Here is a 14,527-nt window from a genome sequence, read left to right as displayed (position 1 = left end):
TTGATTTTCTGCCTCATGGATCATAAAATATACTTTGTATAATTAAAGCTGCATGATTCATTGGTTGGGTTATTAGTTGCATGTCTAATCACGGCTGAGAAAGTGAATACTTAATTATTCATCTTCACCGCAATAAAGCTGGCCAGAAACAATTTCAAGAAGGAACGAATGGATATTAATTCAATTCACTGGATAAGTTTTTGCATGTCCTCCCAAATCATCACTCAGGAGGTGCTAATATGTAAGACATGAGATGTGACATGATAAGGAGTCCTGATAGAAGAGGTCTGGAGGAGTCCTGATAGGTCCTGATAAAGAGTCTGCAGCCATGCTAAAGGCTCCATGATTGTTGCTGTGATCATCTGCAGTTTAATAAACAGATGGGTGACAAATGAAAGGGGAAACGGCAACTTAAAGTGTATTAGCATCATGTTGGGCCACCAGAGGAGCCACCAGAACAAAATGAATACTAGTCAGCGTAGATTCCAGGGATGAACTCCTTCCAAAATGTATTCCCTCATTTGGTGTTCGGTGGTGATGATGATGTAGAGAGCTGTCAAAACATGGCAGTCTAAAATCAGTCTGTCTTTCACTCCCACTGTTTCCTTGTCTGAATGGAGGGTGTAATGGCAGAGGGTGTCGTATGCTATACAGACAGTTGAGATGTGGTGTCTGTGAAGGTCACAGCATATGACTCTATGATCTGTTTCATAGAGTCACAATTACAATGTTTCGGTTTCTACTAGTTTTTTTCTTTCATTTGTCATCAATCTGTATATTGTGCTTTGACTTTGATGCACTTTCTATTCTTTTATATTAAGAAATATTTTCTATTTTTCTGTGCTCCCTGTTTTAAGAGATGTTTGAGCCACCCACACATCTTGGCTTGTGATCAATTCATTTAGTAGATGGCAGCCTAAACAACACCCACATTTATTAAATGTCACCTCTGTTTTTTCCCCCCTGATGGTTAATATTTCATCTTTTTACCGTTTATTATTTTTGTGTTGGTGGAGGTGTTTGTTATTTCACACCCACTATAAAACGTATAAAAAAAAAATGTCTATGTATTTCCTGCCATATTAACGGTCCTCTCTTGATCTTTTTGTCCGTCCAGGTATCCACTGTGCCTCAGGAGAGTCGGACTCTCAAGTCAACTGTTCCAGAGGGGGCAGAACTACAGGCTGAATGTCTGCTGGTCAGACAGGTGAGGTGTTAGAGTGTGTGTGTGTGTGTGTGTGTGTGTGTGTGTGTGTGTGTGTGTGTGTGTGTGTGTGTGTGTGTGTGTGTGTGTGTGCGTGCGCGTGTGTGTGTGCGTGCGTGCGTGCGCGTGTGCGTGTGTATAAAGGTCTTAACTGCCACTGTGGTTTGGAATGAAAAAAGTTTCGGTTTGTCAGTTTAGGCTGTTCTTAATTTAGGACATGTTTAGGATGTCCTCACCCTGAGAAGTGGTTTCAGCTCGCCTCCACCATGCCACTCAAATAAACCAGAAGTGTGTTTGCATATTTTGTTGTCTTTTTGCCTGTGTGTGTGTGTAGAATATTTCCGATTGACCATCCATTATCTCAAGGGTTCAGTGGAGAAATAATATCTGAGTAAACAGAACTCCCCAGACAGCACTGTCACAGCTCATTGGAGACTGGCGTGTGTGTTTGACTCTCTTTGTGTGTGTGTGTGTGTGTGTGTGTGTGTGTGTGTTTGCTGTCCTGTCTAAGGTTGATATTGTAGTTGATAATTTATTTGGTTATTCATAATTTGTTAACAAAAGATCAAGCTCTTTCTAAACAAATGGATTAAAGATAGATTAAAGAGACGTGTGTTTGTGTGTGTGTGTGTGTGTGTGTTTGTGTGGTTAAGAGAGAGAGACAGTGAAAACTCACAGAACACACCCCTTGAGAGTACTATTTCCACCCCTGAGAGTAATCTATTAAGATGTTAAGATATCTTTATTTGCAAAGTCCGTGGAGACAGAGCCTTATTTCAGTTCCCTTTATAATTTAAACAATCTAATGATGAATCCCAGCCTGCATATCAGTAACTAGGCCTCAGGAGATCTGAAGTCCGACTCGACTTTCACTGTAGTGTAGCTTTCTTCATTGTCTGCAGACGTTCCAGCTGCCCCAGGTCCAAATTTCCCAGAGAGGCCATTATTTTGGAAAGTTAATATTTAATCATATTCAACTTAATCTCGTTCTTCTCCCCCAGGCCTGTAAGTATTATAATTCTGAGCTAAATGTGGTCCAGTTCAAGTATGATGACTACGCTGGAGACTACCGCCTGCTGCCCAGGTAATCCATTACTCTGTAAACCTGTCTACTGTGTCTGCTGTGCAGGATTTTAAAGAGTTAATCATTAAATCATTTTGAGAACCTCACTTTGACTGATATCATTGACGATTGATACCACTTTCATATCCGACTCTACCTTCATATATACACTACTCACAAAACGTTAGGGATATTCGGCTTTCAGGTGAAATTTCAGGATGAACCTAAAATGCATTCTAAACTTTCCAGGTGAACTTAATGTGACCTTCTCTAAACCTTTGAATGCACATGTCCAACTGTTCAGTGTTTCAGTACTTTTTGCACAAGTTGCTGTTCTCTAACAAGAAGCTTAACAGCAAAATTCACAACAGGTTTGATCCATGAATCGACCAATACATTTCCTGCTTCAGTTAGAATTGGTATTTAAACAGTCCTCCTCATCATGCTGTTCACATTCTGACATCATGAGACCAAGACGACACCTAACAATTGATCAGCAGCACAGGAAGTCAGGAACAGGAAGTCCTCAGACGGAGGTGTTCACTGAGCTTAGAGGGTCACGGAGTGTCATCAGGAGGTTGTAACAGTGATACAGAGAGACTGGAAGAGTCACAGAAAGGAGAGGAGTGGACGTCCTTTGGCCACATCCCAATTTATTGAGACACTGAAAATTTTTTGTTGTGGTATACCTACCACTGTTGTTAGATTTTCTTTCAATAAATTGTTTAAGATGAATAAAATTACCATTGCATGCTTCTACTTAAATGCCCTACTTTCATGATATAATATGAAAGTCGAATATCCCTAACTTTTTGTGAGTAGTGTATATGTATATATATGTGTGTGTGTGTGTGTGTGTGTATATATATATATATATATATTTTTTTTTTTCATCTTTAGCCTACAGACATGAAAGTGGTATTGAAGTGTTGTAGAAAAAGGCATCAAAAAGGTATTTTATGGTAAAGGGCAGGTGTGGTGTTTCCTTTACTCTTGTTATTATGTTCATCATGTTAATGTTAACATCCATTTATCCATTATCTATACCCCTCATCCATAGAGGGTTGCAGGGTACACCCTGAACTGGGCGCCAATGAATCATGGGGTCTAATCGCGCTAATAAAACGCAGTAAAACCTATTTTCTCATATACAATAGTTTTTTTCTACACATTATTTTTTTAAAATGTGGATTCAGATTTGTTTGACTTCCTGACTTGATGAAAGAGATGCTGGATTTTTCCTCATGAACACCCAGACCCAGAAGAATCCAATAACATCAGGGATAACCACAATTTTACACTGAGGTGGGAGGTCATTAACGAGAACAAGATGGTGTCCCGTGTTGAGTGAGGAAGAAATAAGAGCGGGAGACTGAGGTCATTGCACTCTAATAAATGCTAACTTTCAGTGCTCCCTCGAATGCCTGTTTTAAATGTCAGATCATACCCATTCTGTCAGTCAGTCGTTTATTTAAATCAGCCTGCCTGTCAGTCAGTCAACAAGAGTTTTGTCAGTCCCAGTGAGAGTGACCCTGCGCAGCCCCGCAGTTACAGCTCTCAACCACAGGAATGTCCCTCCTCTGTCCCACGGGCTGCCACTGTATTCTTTCAGTCAGTTCACATGACCTCTGAACTGACAACCAGGATGAACTATAAAATAAGATGCAATACAAACACAAGCTACGGCACAATCATACCAACTTCACTTGCCTCTTTGTAGCTATGGACTGAGCATAAAAGCACAAACACTACTGTTATATTGTTTGTTTATGAGGCTAATAAGCTAACCAACCATAAACTGTAGGCTTAGGGGTTTGTAGTGAAATCCACCAGGGAAACCATAGTACAATGGGAATACAGCTATTGTATGTGTGCGGTTGTCACCATTGGGATTGAGCGGAGCGATCTTCATCTGTGCAGGCCAGTATTAGCATTCCTCTGTCAGTGGCCAGCCCACAATCACCAGAAATCTTCTAAACATAGTCCCCTAAGGAGATTTTTTCAGGCAGATTTTACGACTGTGTGACTTTTAGCAGAGGGTGGTTCCAGTGTTGTCCTCCGCAGACGGCAGCCAAGCTGTCTGCAGCTCGCAGCACACACACAAAGGCATTTCATCCCATGGTTCGCACACAAAGACAGGTCAGCCTGTGAAATCAGTGGAGCGGGATCGAGTGAGGACCACCTATTGTTGACTCCTGACAGAGAACGATGGAGCCGAATCAGCCACCCACAGTCATTTGCACCACTCAGATAGAGTGGATTAATTAAATCCCTGAAATAATTTTCTCTGTCCATCAATATAATTTATTATCAGAGTTCCACATTTTCCCTTCTCGTCTCTCCCCATTCCTTTATAGGAAACTGTACAAAGCAGAGAAGCTGCCATCCCACTCTTTTGAGATCGACTATGAGGACGTGGACAAAGATGAGGTCAGTAATGACCGTCTTCTGACAAATGCTTTTAGAATGAATGCATTACATACTGGATACATCCTGAGCCTTATGTTTAAATTAGTTTATCTCAGCCTTAAAGCTGTTAAAATATACTTTGCAAGGGCAGTTAGCTCATTACAGGTCAATGGGACATTGTTTATGAACATAATTTGGCTGACAAATGGCCATCCTAAGATAGAGTGAGTCTCAGAAAAGTCTCCTTTTCACAATTGATCATCTGCCCCTTTGTGTCAGAGGGATGAATGTAAAGATAATCTGTCTATTACTGACCGTATTTGTGTTTTACAGGATACCACCTCCCTGTCCTCGTCCAAAGGAGGAGGGGGAGGTGGTGGAGGAGGAGGAGGAGGGATCGGTGTGTTTAGGTCAGGCTGGCTCTACAAAGGGAACTTTAACAGCACCGTCAACAATAGCATCACTGTTCGGGTGAGGAAATATCTGATCCTTTTTTATGCACACACACACTTTTTCTGTCTGGTTTTCCCACCCAAACATCAGATTTCCCCTGTGTTTTTACTTTTTACTCTCTGACTTGTTCAACTTATTTTGAACTTGAATTATGAATCTTTAAATTAGTTTGTAAGGGTAATTTTTCCATGAGTATTATCAATATATCATTATCTACATTGTTCATAGTTCAAGAAATATTTCTCTTATTGATGAATAATAGTTAACTCTCAGTTTTTTGTGCTTTTCCTCATTTTTATTTTATAGCCTAAATAAGTAGTTGCCAGTATCCTTAAATCACATTGATGTATTTTAATCTTTTTTCATCTTTGCAGTCATTCAAGAGGAGATATTTTCAGCTCACCCAGCTGACAGACAACTCCTACATCATGAACTTCTACAAAGACGAGAAGATCTCCAAGGAACCCAAAGGATGCATCTTCCTTGACTCGTGCACAGGTGTAGTACAGGTGGGTCTCAAAGTCTTTTATGTAAGATCACCATATACACAATATTAAAAATATATAGAATTGTGTATTTAGAGTAATATAGGGAGGCTTTTCAGGCTCTGTTCCCTCCAAAACTGCTGCACACTAGCACAAGACAAGAATGTGCTGGATGAAAAAAGCTGCAAAGAAAAAAGATCAAAACATCTAAACATTTTAACTGCATCATGTTTTCGATCTACTGTAAGTAGAAGAACTTAGATAGAGCATCAGCTCTATTAAGTAAACTAGGATAAGTATGAAGAAGTGACTTTTAACTTTAACCATCTTTTATAAGGAGACATTATGTTTTGCAGTTGTACTACTGTAAATGTATCCCAGGGGATGATAATGTAGGGTTTGATGACACCACGTGCTGAAGATATTATTTTGTTGTGTCTAAGGGCTTATTTGACAGCATCATGGATGCCAATTATGTCTGAGCATGCAGTTTAATGACACTCTTCTCCAGCCTAACTTACAGTAATTGCTGGATTTACAATTTGTCGGTGACATTGATTTGTGTGACAGTTGCAGCTTTCTCTTTCTTACAAGGACCACAATGGAAATAAGCTTTTAGCATTATTGTATTTTTATCCTCAGCAATTTAATTGTGTGGGTTTGCAGTCTTGTATTTACCTATATAATTGTCAGATAAATCCATCTATCTAATGCCACAATAGACCATTACAACATGGTAAATTTAAACGATGAAGTTAGATTAAAATTCCCGTAGCCATGACAGATGGGTGTAACTGTGCATACTGTATTTTCAATTCCAAACCAGCATTTTATTGTTATGATTTAATGTCCTTGTGAAAAAGCTGTTAAGAAACGTTATTAACAGTAAACTTTATGATATTTTAGATTTTTTAGAGGGGGTTTCTTTATCCATTTGACATACAGAAACTAAGCTAAGCTTGGCTAAGTTATATTTCATTATACATATATTATGTTTCAGTCAAATTTTCCAAAAACTCAACCAAGCTCTGGTTTTGTTGTGTGACCACATGATCTCCATCCATCCTTCCATTTGTCCCCCTAAAGAATAACCGCCTAAGGAAACACGCCTTTGAGCTGAAAATGAACGAGGTTACGTACTTTGTGCTGGCTGCGGAGAGCGAACAGGACATGGAGGAGTGGATTAGCACATTGACCCGCATCTTGCAGATCAGTCCACATGACGGTCCGGCTCCTGATCGCAAGAGTCTGGACCTCACTGACCATCGGCACGGTGAGATTTATTCTGTTGTTGTGTCTAGGACTACACAAAGTTTACCTACGATGGGTTTAGAGAGAGGAAACCGAAAATAGTTGGAAAGAGCGAAAGAGATGTAAGCACGAATTGTAAATTAGTGGAGAAAAGGTTATTTAAAGAGAGACGAAAAGGAAATTTTAGCACAATTCCATGTATAAATCATGGTGCCCTTAAGAGAGGAATGATTTTATACTCTTTGTCAGCAAAAATGTAACCTTTTCCTCACTAGCTGACTTACTCTAACTAAATAACATCAGCCATGTAGCCCTGACCTTAATGGGGAATTTTTGCTGGCTCTGGGTTCAATCCATAACATCTCAATCAGGAAATGAGGCCTGGCACCAACCAGGGTCTCCACCTTTGTTTAATACATCAAGCCTTGTTGTTGAAAAACGATGGCAGCAAATTTCATAAAACTCAACCCCATGTGCCAGCTCTGTGAGAGCCCGGGCATGGCACCACGGCCTGTAACGTGACACACACTGACAGAGCACTGAGACTTGGCCCAGTGAAAAGTGATGGAATGATGTAATAGCCTCAGCCGTCGTGGCTCTGTGGTCTGTTAGCATACCTCTAAATCAGGCTGCAAGCATGTGGTGACCTACCATTAATAAGCCATTTTGTTCGGCATGGCCTTTGGGAAGAAATGCTCCAGGCGCATGAAGGCTCTATTTCTGCAGAAGTCTGCCTGCCTTATTATCCATAACTACCACAAATGGAATCATATTTTATCCTGAGATGGATATATGTCCTCTGAATTTGTCTAGTGTGTATTTAGTGCTTTGCTAAACCTATTTTAGAAAGCTCTATATGGCCTTTAACCGACAGGGAAAGTGGACTGCTGAGATAAACTTTCCCATCCATTTTATTTTTTCTCCCTTTAGATGTGTTCGACCTGTCGCTGAGTGACTGCTGTTTGCAGGAGAATGAAGATACTACGACAGAGAATGGCATCAATCCAGAGCTAGCAAAGGTTGGCTAAGCTGATCCCTCTGCACCTTCAGAAAATAATATAACTCTGCTGTTACTCCTTTACAGTTGCCTTTCTCATAATTAATGGTTGATGCATGTATAGCACACCCGTCAGTGTCTTTAAAGGTATCCTTTGGAGTTTTTGACATTTTAATGGTGGGGCGATACCTTGCATGTGGTTGGACATGTACAATTGGAAATGTAGCAAATCTTCAGCAAAAGACAGAAAAGAATAAAACTGATTGTGAGTGCTGGTTTCCAGATGACTCTGTGAGTATATATGAGGATGTAAATGTATTTGTCATGTTTTAATATTCCTGAAGGATACGCACAATACATTTTTAGGAGAAATACTGAACATTAAGATACATGTAACTGCCCTTGTGTACAAGAAAACTCCACAGACTACCTTCAAGTCCAAATGGAAAAGCAAAAGCAGAATAAAGTATGTATTATTTACATAAAGTTGTTCATTGACGGTCTTTCTTGTCATCTCTTCCATGACAGTACATCTCTGAGACAGATGAAGGGATTCGCTCTGCAAGGAGAGAGGAAAGGTTGAATCTGTTCTCGCTGGACCCCGATACCCCTGTACGTATAAAGAATGTCGCTGTTCATCAACATGTGTTCATTCTTTTTTACTGTTCTATTTTATGCAGTGCTTTCCTTTTACTTTCATCATGTTTTGACTTCATGCATTGTTGTAGAATAAAATATGGCATGCCTCCAAGTAACAAACTGTGTTTCACCCAACTAAAGGTACTGAGGAGCCCCAGGACTGAACATTCCTCAGTAGAGAATGCAGCAGTGCGTCCGTTTGAGGAGAAACTGGGCAGAAGGTTTATGATAACCTGTCGATCACTCAACCTAATGCTACAAGGCTGCATCAATGAGAGCGAAACTGAGCCAGTTACTAATGTGAGGATTAGAAATATAAACCTTCTACACTTTCAGTCAGTTATTCAGACATGCACGGTAGAAAAGGGAATTATTGATGTGTTTTTTGCTGAGTTTTGCCGAGTTAACCTGCGACTCTAACTTTACATATAAAGCAATTGAGAATGACTGAGCTTAATCTGCTCCATCAGATTGAACCCTTCTTCGTGTCGCTGGCTCTGCTGGATGTACGAGAAGGGAGAAAGGTGTCCGCAGACTTCCACGTAGACCTCAACCACGAGATGGTGCGTCAGATGCTCTTAGGCTGCAGTAACGGGACAGGTAGTCCAGGGATGGGGCTTGGAGGTCAGGAAAATGGCCTGTGCTCTCCTGCTGAGCGGAAGACAGGAGACTGTTACCTCAGCTTGGACCTGGATCACTGGCTGTGCTTTCCCAAACAGGTACAAAGATGCTACTCCTACAGTGTGATGCATAGATGCCGATCAGTCAGAGGAAAAGTACTTCCTTCCTTCCCTTCGCTGTGCAGTTGACATGAAGAATGACTCTAACCTGCCTTTCCAATACTTTCCATGCAGGCCATCTTCTCAGTGACCAACCCTCACACAGACATAGTGATGGTGGCAAGAGTGGAAAAGGTGCTGATGGGAAATATTGCTTGTGGGACAGAACCTTATATCAAGAATACAGACTCCAGCAAGGTCAGAAAGTCATTTTTTCATTGCTTGGCTCATTCTCACTGATGGTCTTGCATTACTATCTACATTCCTTGATTTATTTTCTATCACTGACAAACAGCTCAGAGCTGAACCTTGTGTATCTTATTTCTTGAGGAAAGCTGGGAAAAAACAGCGAAAGAAACATGCTGTTAGGGTGTTTATTGTAAAGGAAATGGCTTAATCTACTCAAATTGTTTAATGCATGACATTTACAAAATGGTTTTCCTGTAAGGCCAGAGTTTATCTTCATCACCGAATGCCAGTACGGCCAGATAGTTTAGAAATTAGGTTTTTCCGAGATCCTATCCCAGACATTTCCTGGCTTCCCCACTGGCAGTGTTTCATATGGTACTTGTTTAAATGACTAAGTGAATCACCAGACATTCAACCTGCAGCCAGAGTTACTGCGTTAATCAACCCCTGTTTTAGTCTGTCTAGATCAAGTAGAATTTATGGCTAATCACGGCCCATTCTATTTAAAAATGTCAGCTGTGGCGTCTTGCTAACATGTCCCTCTGTCCACCTTTGTCTTGTACAGACTGTTCAGAAGATTTTGAAATCCAACAAACAGTTTTGCAGTAAGCTGGGAAAGTACCGTATGCCATTTGCCTGGACCGTCAGGTCAGTATCTCTCGTTGGAGGATCAGTTGTTGAAACTTCTTAAAGTTGATCTACCATGTTCTCAGCACAGGATCTACTCTTTAACCAAAATCCTAATGTCTCTTTACATATATTATAGGTCCGTGTTTAAGGACAACCATGGGGCCCTGGACAGAGAGTCTCGTTTCTCACCTCTCTTCAAACAGGAGAGCAACAAGATTTCTACAGATGACCTGATTAAACTGGTATCTGAGTACAGGAGGTGAGGAATACTGAAGCTTCTACCCATAAAGTAGTCCACTCACGCTTTGCAAAGGCAAGATAAACAGTTCTTACAACATTTTATTCTGGATTTTGTGTTTGCAGGGCTGAGAAGACCAGCAAGCTGCAGACTATTCCTGGGACGCTGGACATCGCAGTGGACTATGTTCCAATGGAGCATCCTAGTATGTTCACTTTTCAAGCAGTGCTTCCCCTCCGGCTGCTGTTCTTCTGCTGTCTTTCTGTCTCCTCCTCCTCTTTTTGAAAATGTTTGTTCTCTTTTGTGTTTTTAGACTGTGTGACATCCTCCTATGTTCCCGTGAAGCCCTTTGAAGAACTAAGCGAACACCAGCCTACTTTGGAGGTGGAGGAGTTTGTCCAGGACACCACCAAGTTCACGCAGCCGCACCGTGTCTACAGAAACCACATCTACGTCTACCCGAAGCACCTGAAATATGACAGTCAGAAGAGCTTCGCCAAGGTATGTCGCACTAGTTTTACCGACAAAGCACAGTCTGAGTTAAGGTTATAAAAAGGATCCAGAATCATTAACTGTACAATTGCTTACAGTGTACCTCTTATTTTGTACATACTCCATGTACTTTTATTGTTCTCTGTTTTTGGTATGTGGACTATTATTAATGTTACAATGAACTTCTTGTTCACAGGCTCGTAACCTTGCAGTCTATGTGGAGTTCCGCAGCTCAGACGAAGAAGTTGCCAAACCTTTAAAGGTAGAATCCTTTCCAGAAACATGCTGATGAGACATTTATTGGCTTTTATACGACTCCATATTCTCCAGTTGAACTCATCATGAGAAACTGGCTGAGCATGACTTGATTCTTTTTTAATGTTTTTTTTAGTGTATTTATGGCAAGTCAGGAGGTCCAGTCTTCACCACAGCAGCCTGTTCCACAGTCCTGCATCACTCCCAGAACCCCGACTTCTACGATGAGGTAAAGGATAGGATGGGTATGAGGAATCGTCACATAGACATTATTAGAACCTGCAAGTGGACTGACTTTAGCTTTAGGAGCATTTAGAACATGAACAAGAACATGTTTACAGATAATCTGCAGCGTTCCTTTCCTGTGATATAACCCTTTATATGCTCTTGTGTCTCCAGGTGAAGATTGAGCTCCCTACTCAACTCCATGAAAAGCACCACCTTCTTTTTTCCTTTTATCATGTCACCTGTGACATCAACGCTAAGACGAACGCTAAAAGGAAAGAAGCCCTGGAGACCCCAGGTGAGGCGGTGGTAGATCTGATGCTGTAATTTAGTGACACGTTTATTATGTAGGAATTTGTTTTGTGGTTGATCTTGTCCACTATTCACTGCTCTGTGTTTTGTATTCATGTGTGCCTTTTTAGTGGGGTATTCTTGGCTGCCTCTCTTCAAAGAAGGCCGTCTGTCCTCTCAAGACTTCAACATCCCTGTCTCCTGTAACCTGCCGCCTGGATACCTGGCCATCAAGGAAGCCAGCAACACCAAGGTGAGCGGGAGGGAGAGTGAGAGGAAGGAAAGGGAAGTGAAAGAGGGAAGGAGAAGGGAACAGGATGTATTAATATTAGAAATACTGCTGAATAATAAAAATATTAATCTATGAGAAAGGAAGGATATTAAGCATTACAGCATGTGATAAATTGAGTCAGTGGCTTGCTTTTTTTTTAGCGTAGGACTCAACCTGTCTTTTCATTTTACAGAATGGAGCAGATGTGAAATGGGTAGATGGAGGAAAACCTATATTCAAAGTTTCCACCAATGTCGTCTCCACAGTATACACTCAGGTAAAACCACCATCTGGGCTTCAGCGGTTTCCCCTCACTTCTTCTCTGTTTTTACTGGATCGCTGATACTGTGATGGACTGGTGATGTGTCCGAGGTATGCCTAGCATCTTGGGACAGAATATAGTCCCACATTTGCCCGAACAGGATAAGTGGCATAGAAAATGGATGGATGGCTTTCTACCCATTGTTTCAGCCGCGACAACCTTTTAAAAATGAGCCAAAATGGGGACATGTAGTGTAGTTATGGTCTTAGCCTCAAAGGTACACTTTATCCCAAAATGGCGTAAGTGGTCAATTTTCTGAGCTGTTCTGTCTCAGCTTTCTTCAGCAGAAATAAAATAAATGGGTTTCTGCTTGTGTGGAACTGTAAAATTGACATAAGATGACCATAAACAAATTATATAGCATGTAAAAGTATATAAATAAATGCAATGTGAAGATGCACAATCAGCATTTGTGGATAGTTCTAGTGGTAACTTCCCTTTATGTAGTTTGGTACATGAAATAAGGAAATTGTCTATTTCTGTGTCCAGTTGGCCAGTAGAGCTTTTTTTTTTTTTTTTGGAGAGCTGTTGGAGAGAGTTTGTTTTACAGACAAGATAGAAATAGAATATAATCAATAAATGAATGGAATAAATTCAATACAAGACATTTAAAAAAGTAAATGAATTCACAGTCATAAAGATAGAATATGAAGCAATGTAAGTAATGTCATTTAAAAAAGAGAAAACATCTTGAGGATATTGATGTCTGATACAACTGTGTCTGCTGCTGCAACAACAATGAGCCTTTTCTCTACACAGAACCAAGTCACAACCATGTCACAATAAACTTGGTGGTTATTATTTTTCAAGCTATAAAAAAAGTACCTGAATTGTTTGAACCAAGTCTGAGGCTGAACCACTCATTGAAACTGAGTCACTTATAAAGGAACCAGTCCCACAAAGTCTTACTGCAGACGTTATTTGCTGAATTTCTGACTCACTCTGCTCTGCGTGCCAGGACCCCCACCTGAACCGATTCTTTCAGCAGTGCCAGAAGAGAGAGCTGGACCTCTCGCTACCTCCTACCTCCAACTTCCTCAACTGCCTGAAGGTCAGAGAAAAGGCACCCTATCCCCTCAATTAATTGTGACTGAGACACAAACCAAGACCTTGACTGCTAAACACTGATTTATGTCTCAGCACAGTACTGTATGTCAAAAATGGTTTTATGTTTCTTTCCATTCTTCTCATTCTCCACCTCCTCCTCCTCCTCGCCTCTTTTTCACCCTTCTCCAGGGTCTTCTCAGTATGGAGAAAATCCCAGTGATCATCCGATTTCTGCCGGTGCTCTTCAACCAGCTGTTCAAGGTTTTGACTCAGAATGACAACGATGAGGTCACTACTGCCACCACCAGGTAGGCAGGGGCGCTACAACATCCCCAACATCTGGATCCACATCAGGGTGGGGTGCTGAGTGGATGTGGGGAAGCACACGGTGTTTAAAGTTCCAGTTTAAAACACCATATCTCATTTCTATTGGTTGTTTATGACTTTCTATTTTTGGGTTTCACTGTTTGATTAATCCAGTGTCATAAAAAAATATGAGAGTTCTGCCAGACATTAAAGAGAAACAATGAAGAGAAAATAAGTCAGATGTTTTCCGTCATTGTTTAAGGATAAATGCTGCAATAAATAAAACTCTGTGGTGGTTGTTTTTGTCCTGTGTCTGCAGAGTGCTGGTCCACGTTGTTGCAAAGTGCCATGAAGAAAACCTGGATCACTACTTGCACTCTTACATCAAGGTATAATAACATACTATAGAAGGTGGTGTGTGTGGTGTACATGCAGTAAGATATAGATGGGTGTGTGTGTGTGTGTGTGTGTGTCTGTGTGTGTGTGTATGTGTGTGTGTGCGCGCTCAGGGAGATCATATTATAATTTTGAAGGCTGTTTTTTTCCATGAAAGAGCAGAGTCTCTGCACAGACTATTTGATTTCTGAATAAAAAAAAAAAACATAGAAAAAGGGGGCTTTATGTGTTTATATGTGTGTATGTTTGTGTGTGTGTGTGTGTGTGTGTTTGGGCCAGCAGGAGTGTGGCTAGGGCCGCGTGCCCAGAACACTGTGCAAACACATACAGAGAAGTAGGGAAGAAGAAGACGAAGGAGAGGAAGAAGACAGGGCGATTGAGTAGGAGTCAAACTAGGACATTCAGGCAGCTCAATCAGAAACACAAGGCATGTTTGTTTAGGGGGTAAAATCAGTCAGAGAATTAGAGACGAGAGCAGGAGAAACCACAAGACCTGTTTCATGTTGGCCACAGTGAAGGAAAACTGCAGCGCTTGAAGAGGTGGCTACAAAGACGAATGGTGGGAGGTGAGAGGAGGGGAGCGGC

At 41.0% G+C, this 14,527-nt stretch overlaps 1 protein-coding gene across 1 annotated transcript in view; it reads left to right on the top strand.

Annotated features, from left to right (window-relative positions):
* The window catches only part of dock10 (dedicator of cytokinesis 10), a 61,925-nt gene that overhangs the window by 29,906 nt on the left and 17,492 nt on the right, over positions 1–14,527 (top strand). The window contains exons 3-25 of the mRNA XM_070829963.1: positions 1,118–1,207; positions 2,206–2,288; positions 4,625–4,697; positions 5,010–5,147; positions 5,504–5,638; positions 6,701–6,887; positions 7,796–7,884; positions 8,391–8,474; positions 8,643–8,801; positions 8,972–9,220; positions 9,356–9,478; positions 10,035–10,117; positions 10,236–10,358; positions 10,463–10,542; positions 10,651–10,838; positions 11,026–11,091; positions 11,221–11,313; positions 11,484–11,607; positions 11,732–11,853; positions 12,065–12,148; positions 13,152–13,244; positions 13,430–13,548; positions 13,866–13,935. Of these exons, the coding sequence (XP_070686064.1) occupies positions 1,118–1,207; positions 2,206–2,288; positions 4,625–4,697; positions 5,010–5,147; positions 5,504–5,638; positions 6,701–6,887; positions 7,796–7,884; positions 8,391–8,474; positions 8,643–8,801; positions 8,972–9,220; positions 9,356–9,478; positions 10,035–10,117; positions 10,236–10,358; positions 10,463–10,542; positions 10,651–10,838; positions 11,026–11,091; positions 11,221–11,313; positions 11,484–11,607; positions 11,732–11,853; positions 12,065–12,148; positions 13,152–13,244; positions 13,430–13,548; positions 13,866–13,935 (2,655 nt within the window). The remainder of the gene's footprint in view (positions 1–1,117; positions 1,208–2,205; positions 2,289–4,624; positions 4,698–5,009; positions 5,148–5,503; positions 5,639–6,700; positions 6,888–7,795; positions 7,885–8,390; positions 8,475–8,642; positions 8,802–8,971; positions 9,221–9,355; positions 9,479–10,034; positions 10,118–10,235; positions 10,359–10,462; positions 10,543–10,650; positions 10,839–11,025; positions 11,092–11,220; positions 11,314–11,483; positions 11,608–11,731; positions 11,854–12,064; positions 12,149–13,151; positions 13,245–13,429; positions 13,549–13,865; positions 13,936–14,527) is intronic.

Source organism: Pempheris klunzingeri, chromosome 4 (genome assembly GCF_042242105.1).
Source record: "Pempheris klunzingeri isolate RE-2024b chromosome 4, fPemKlu1.hap1, whole genome shotgun sequence".
Lineage (NCBI taxonomy): Eukaryota > Metazoa > Chordata > Actinopteri > Acropomatiformes > Pempheridae > Pempheris > Pempheris klunzingeri.
The sequence above is the reverse complement of the archived record's forward strand: the minus strand, read 5'-3'. Positions and strand labels throughout refer to the sequence as shown.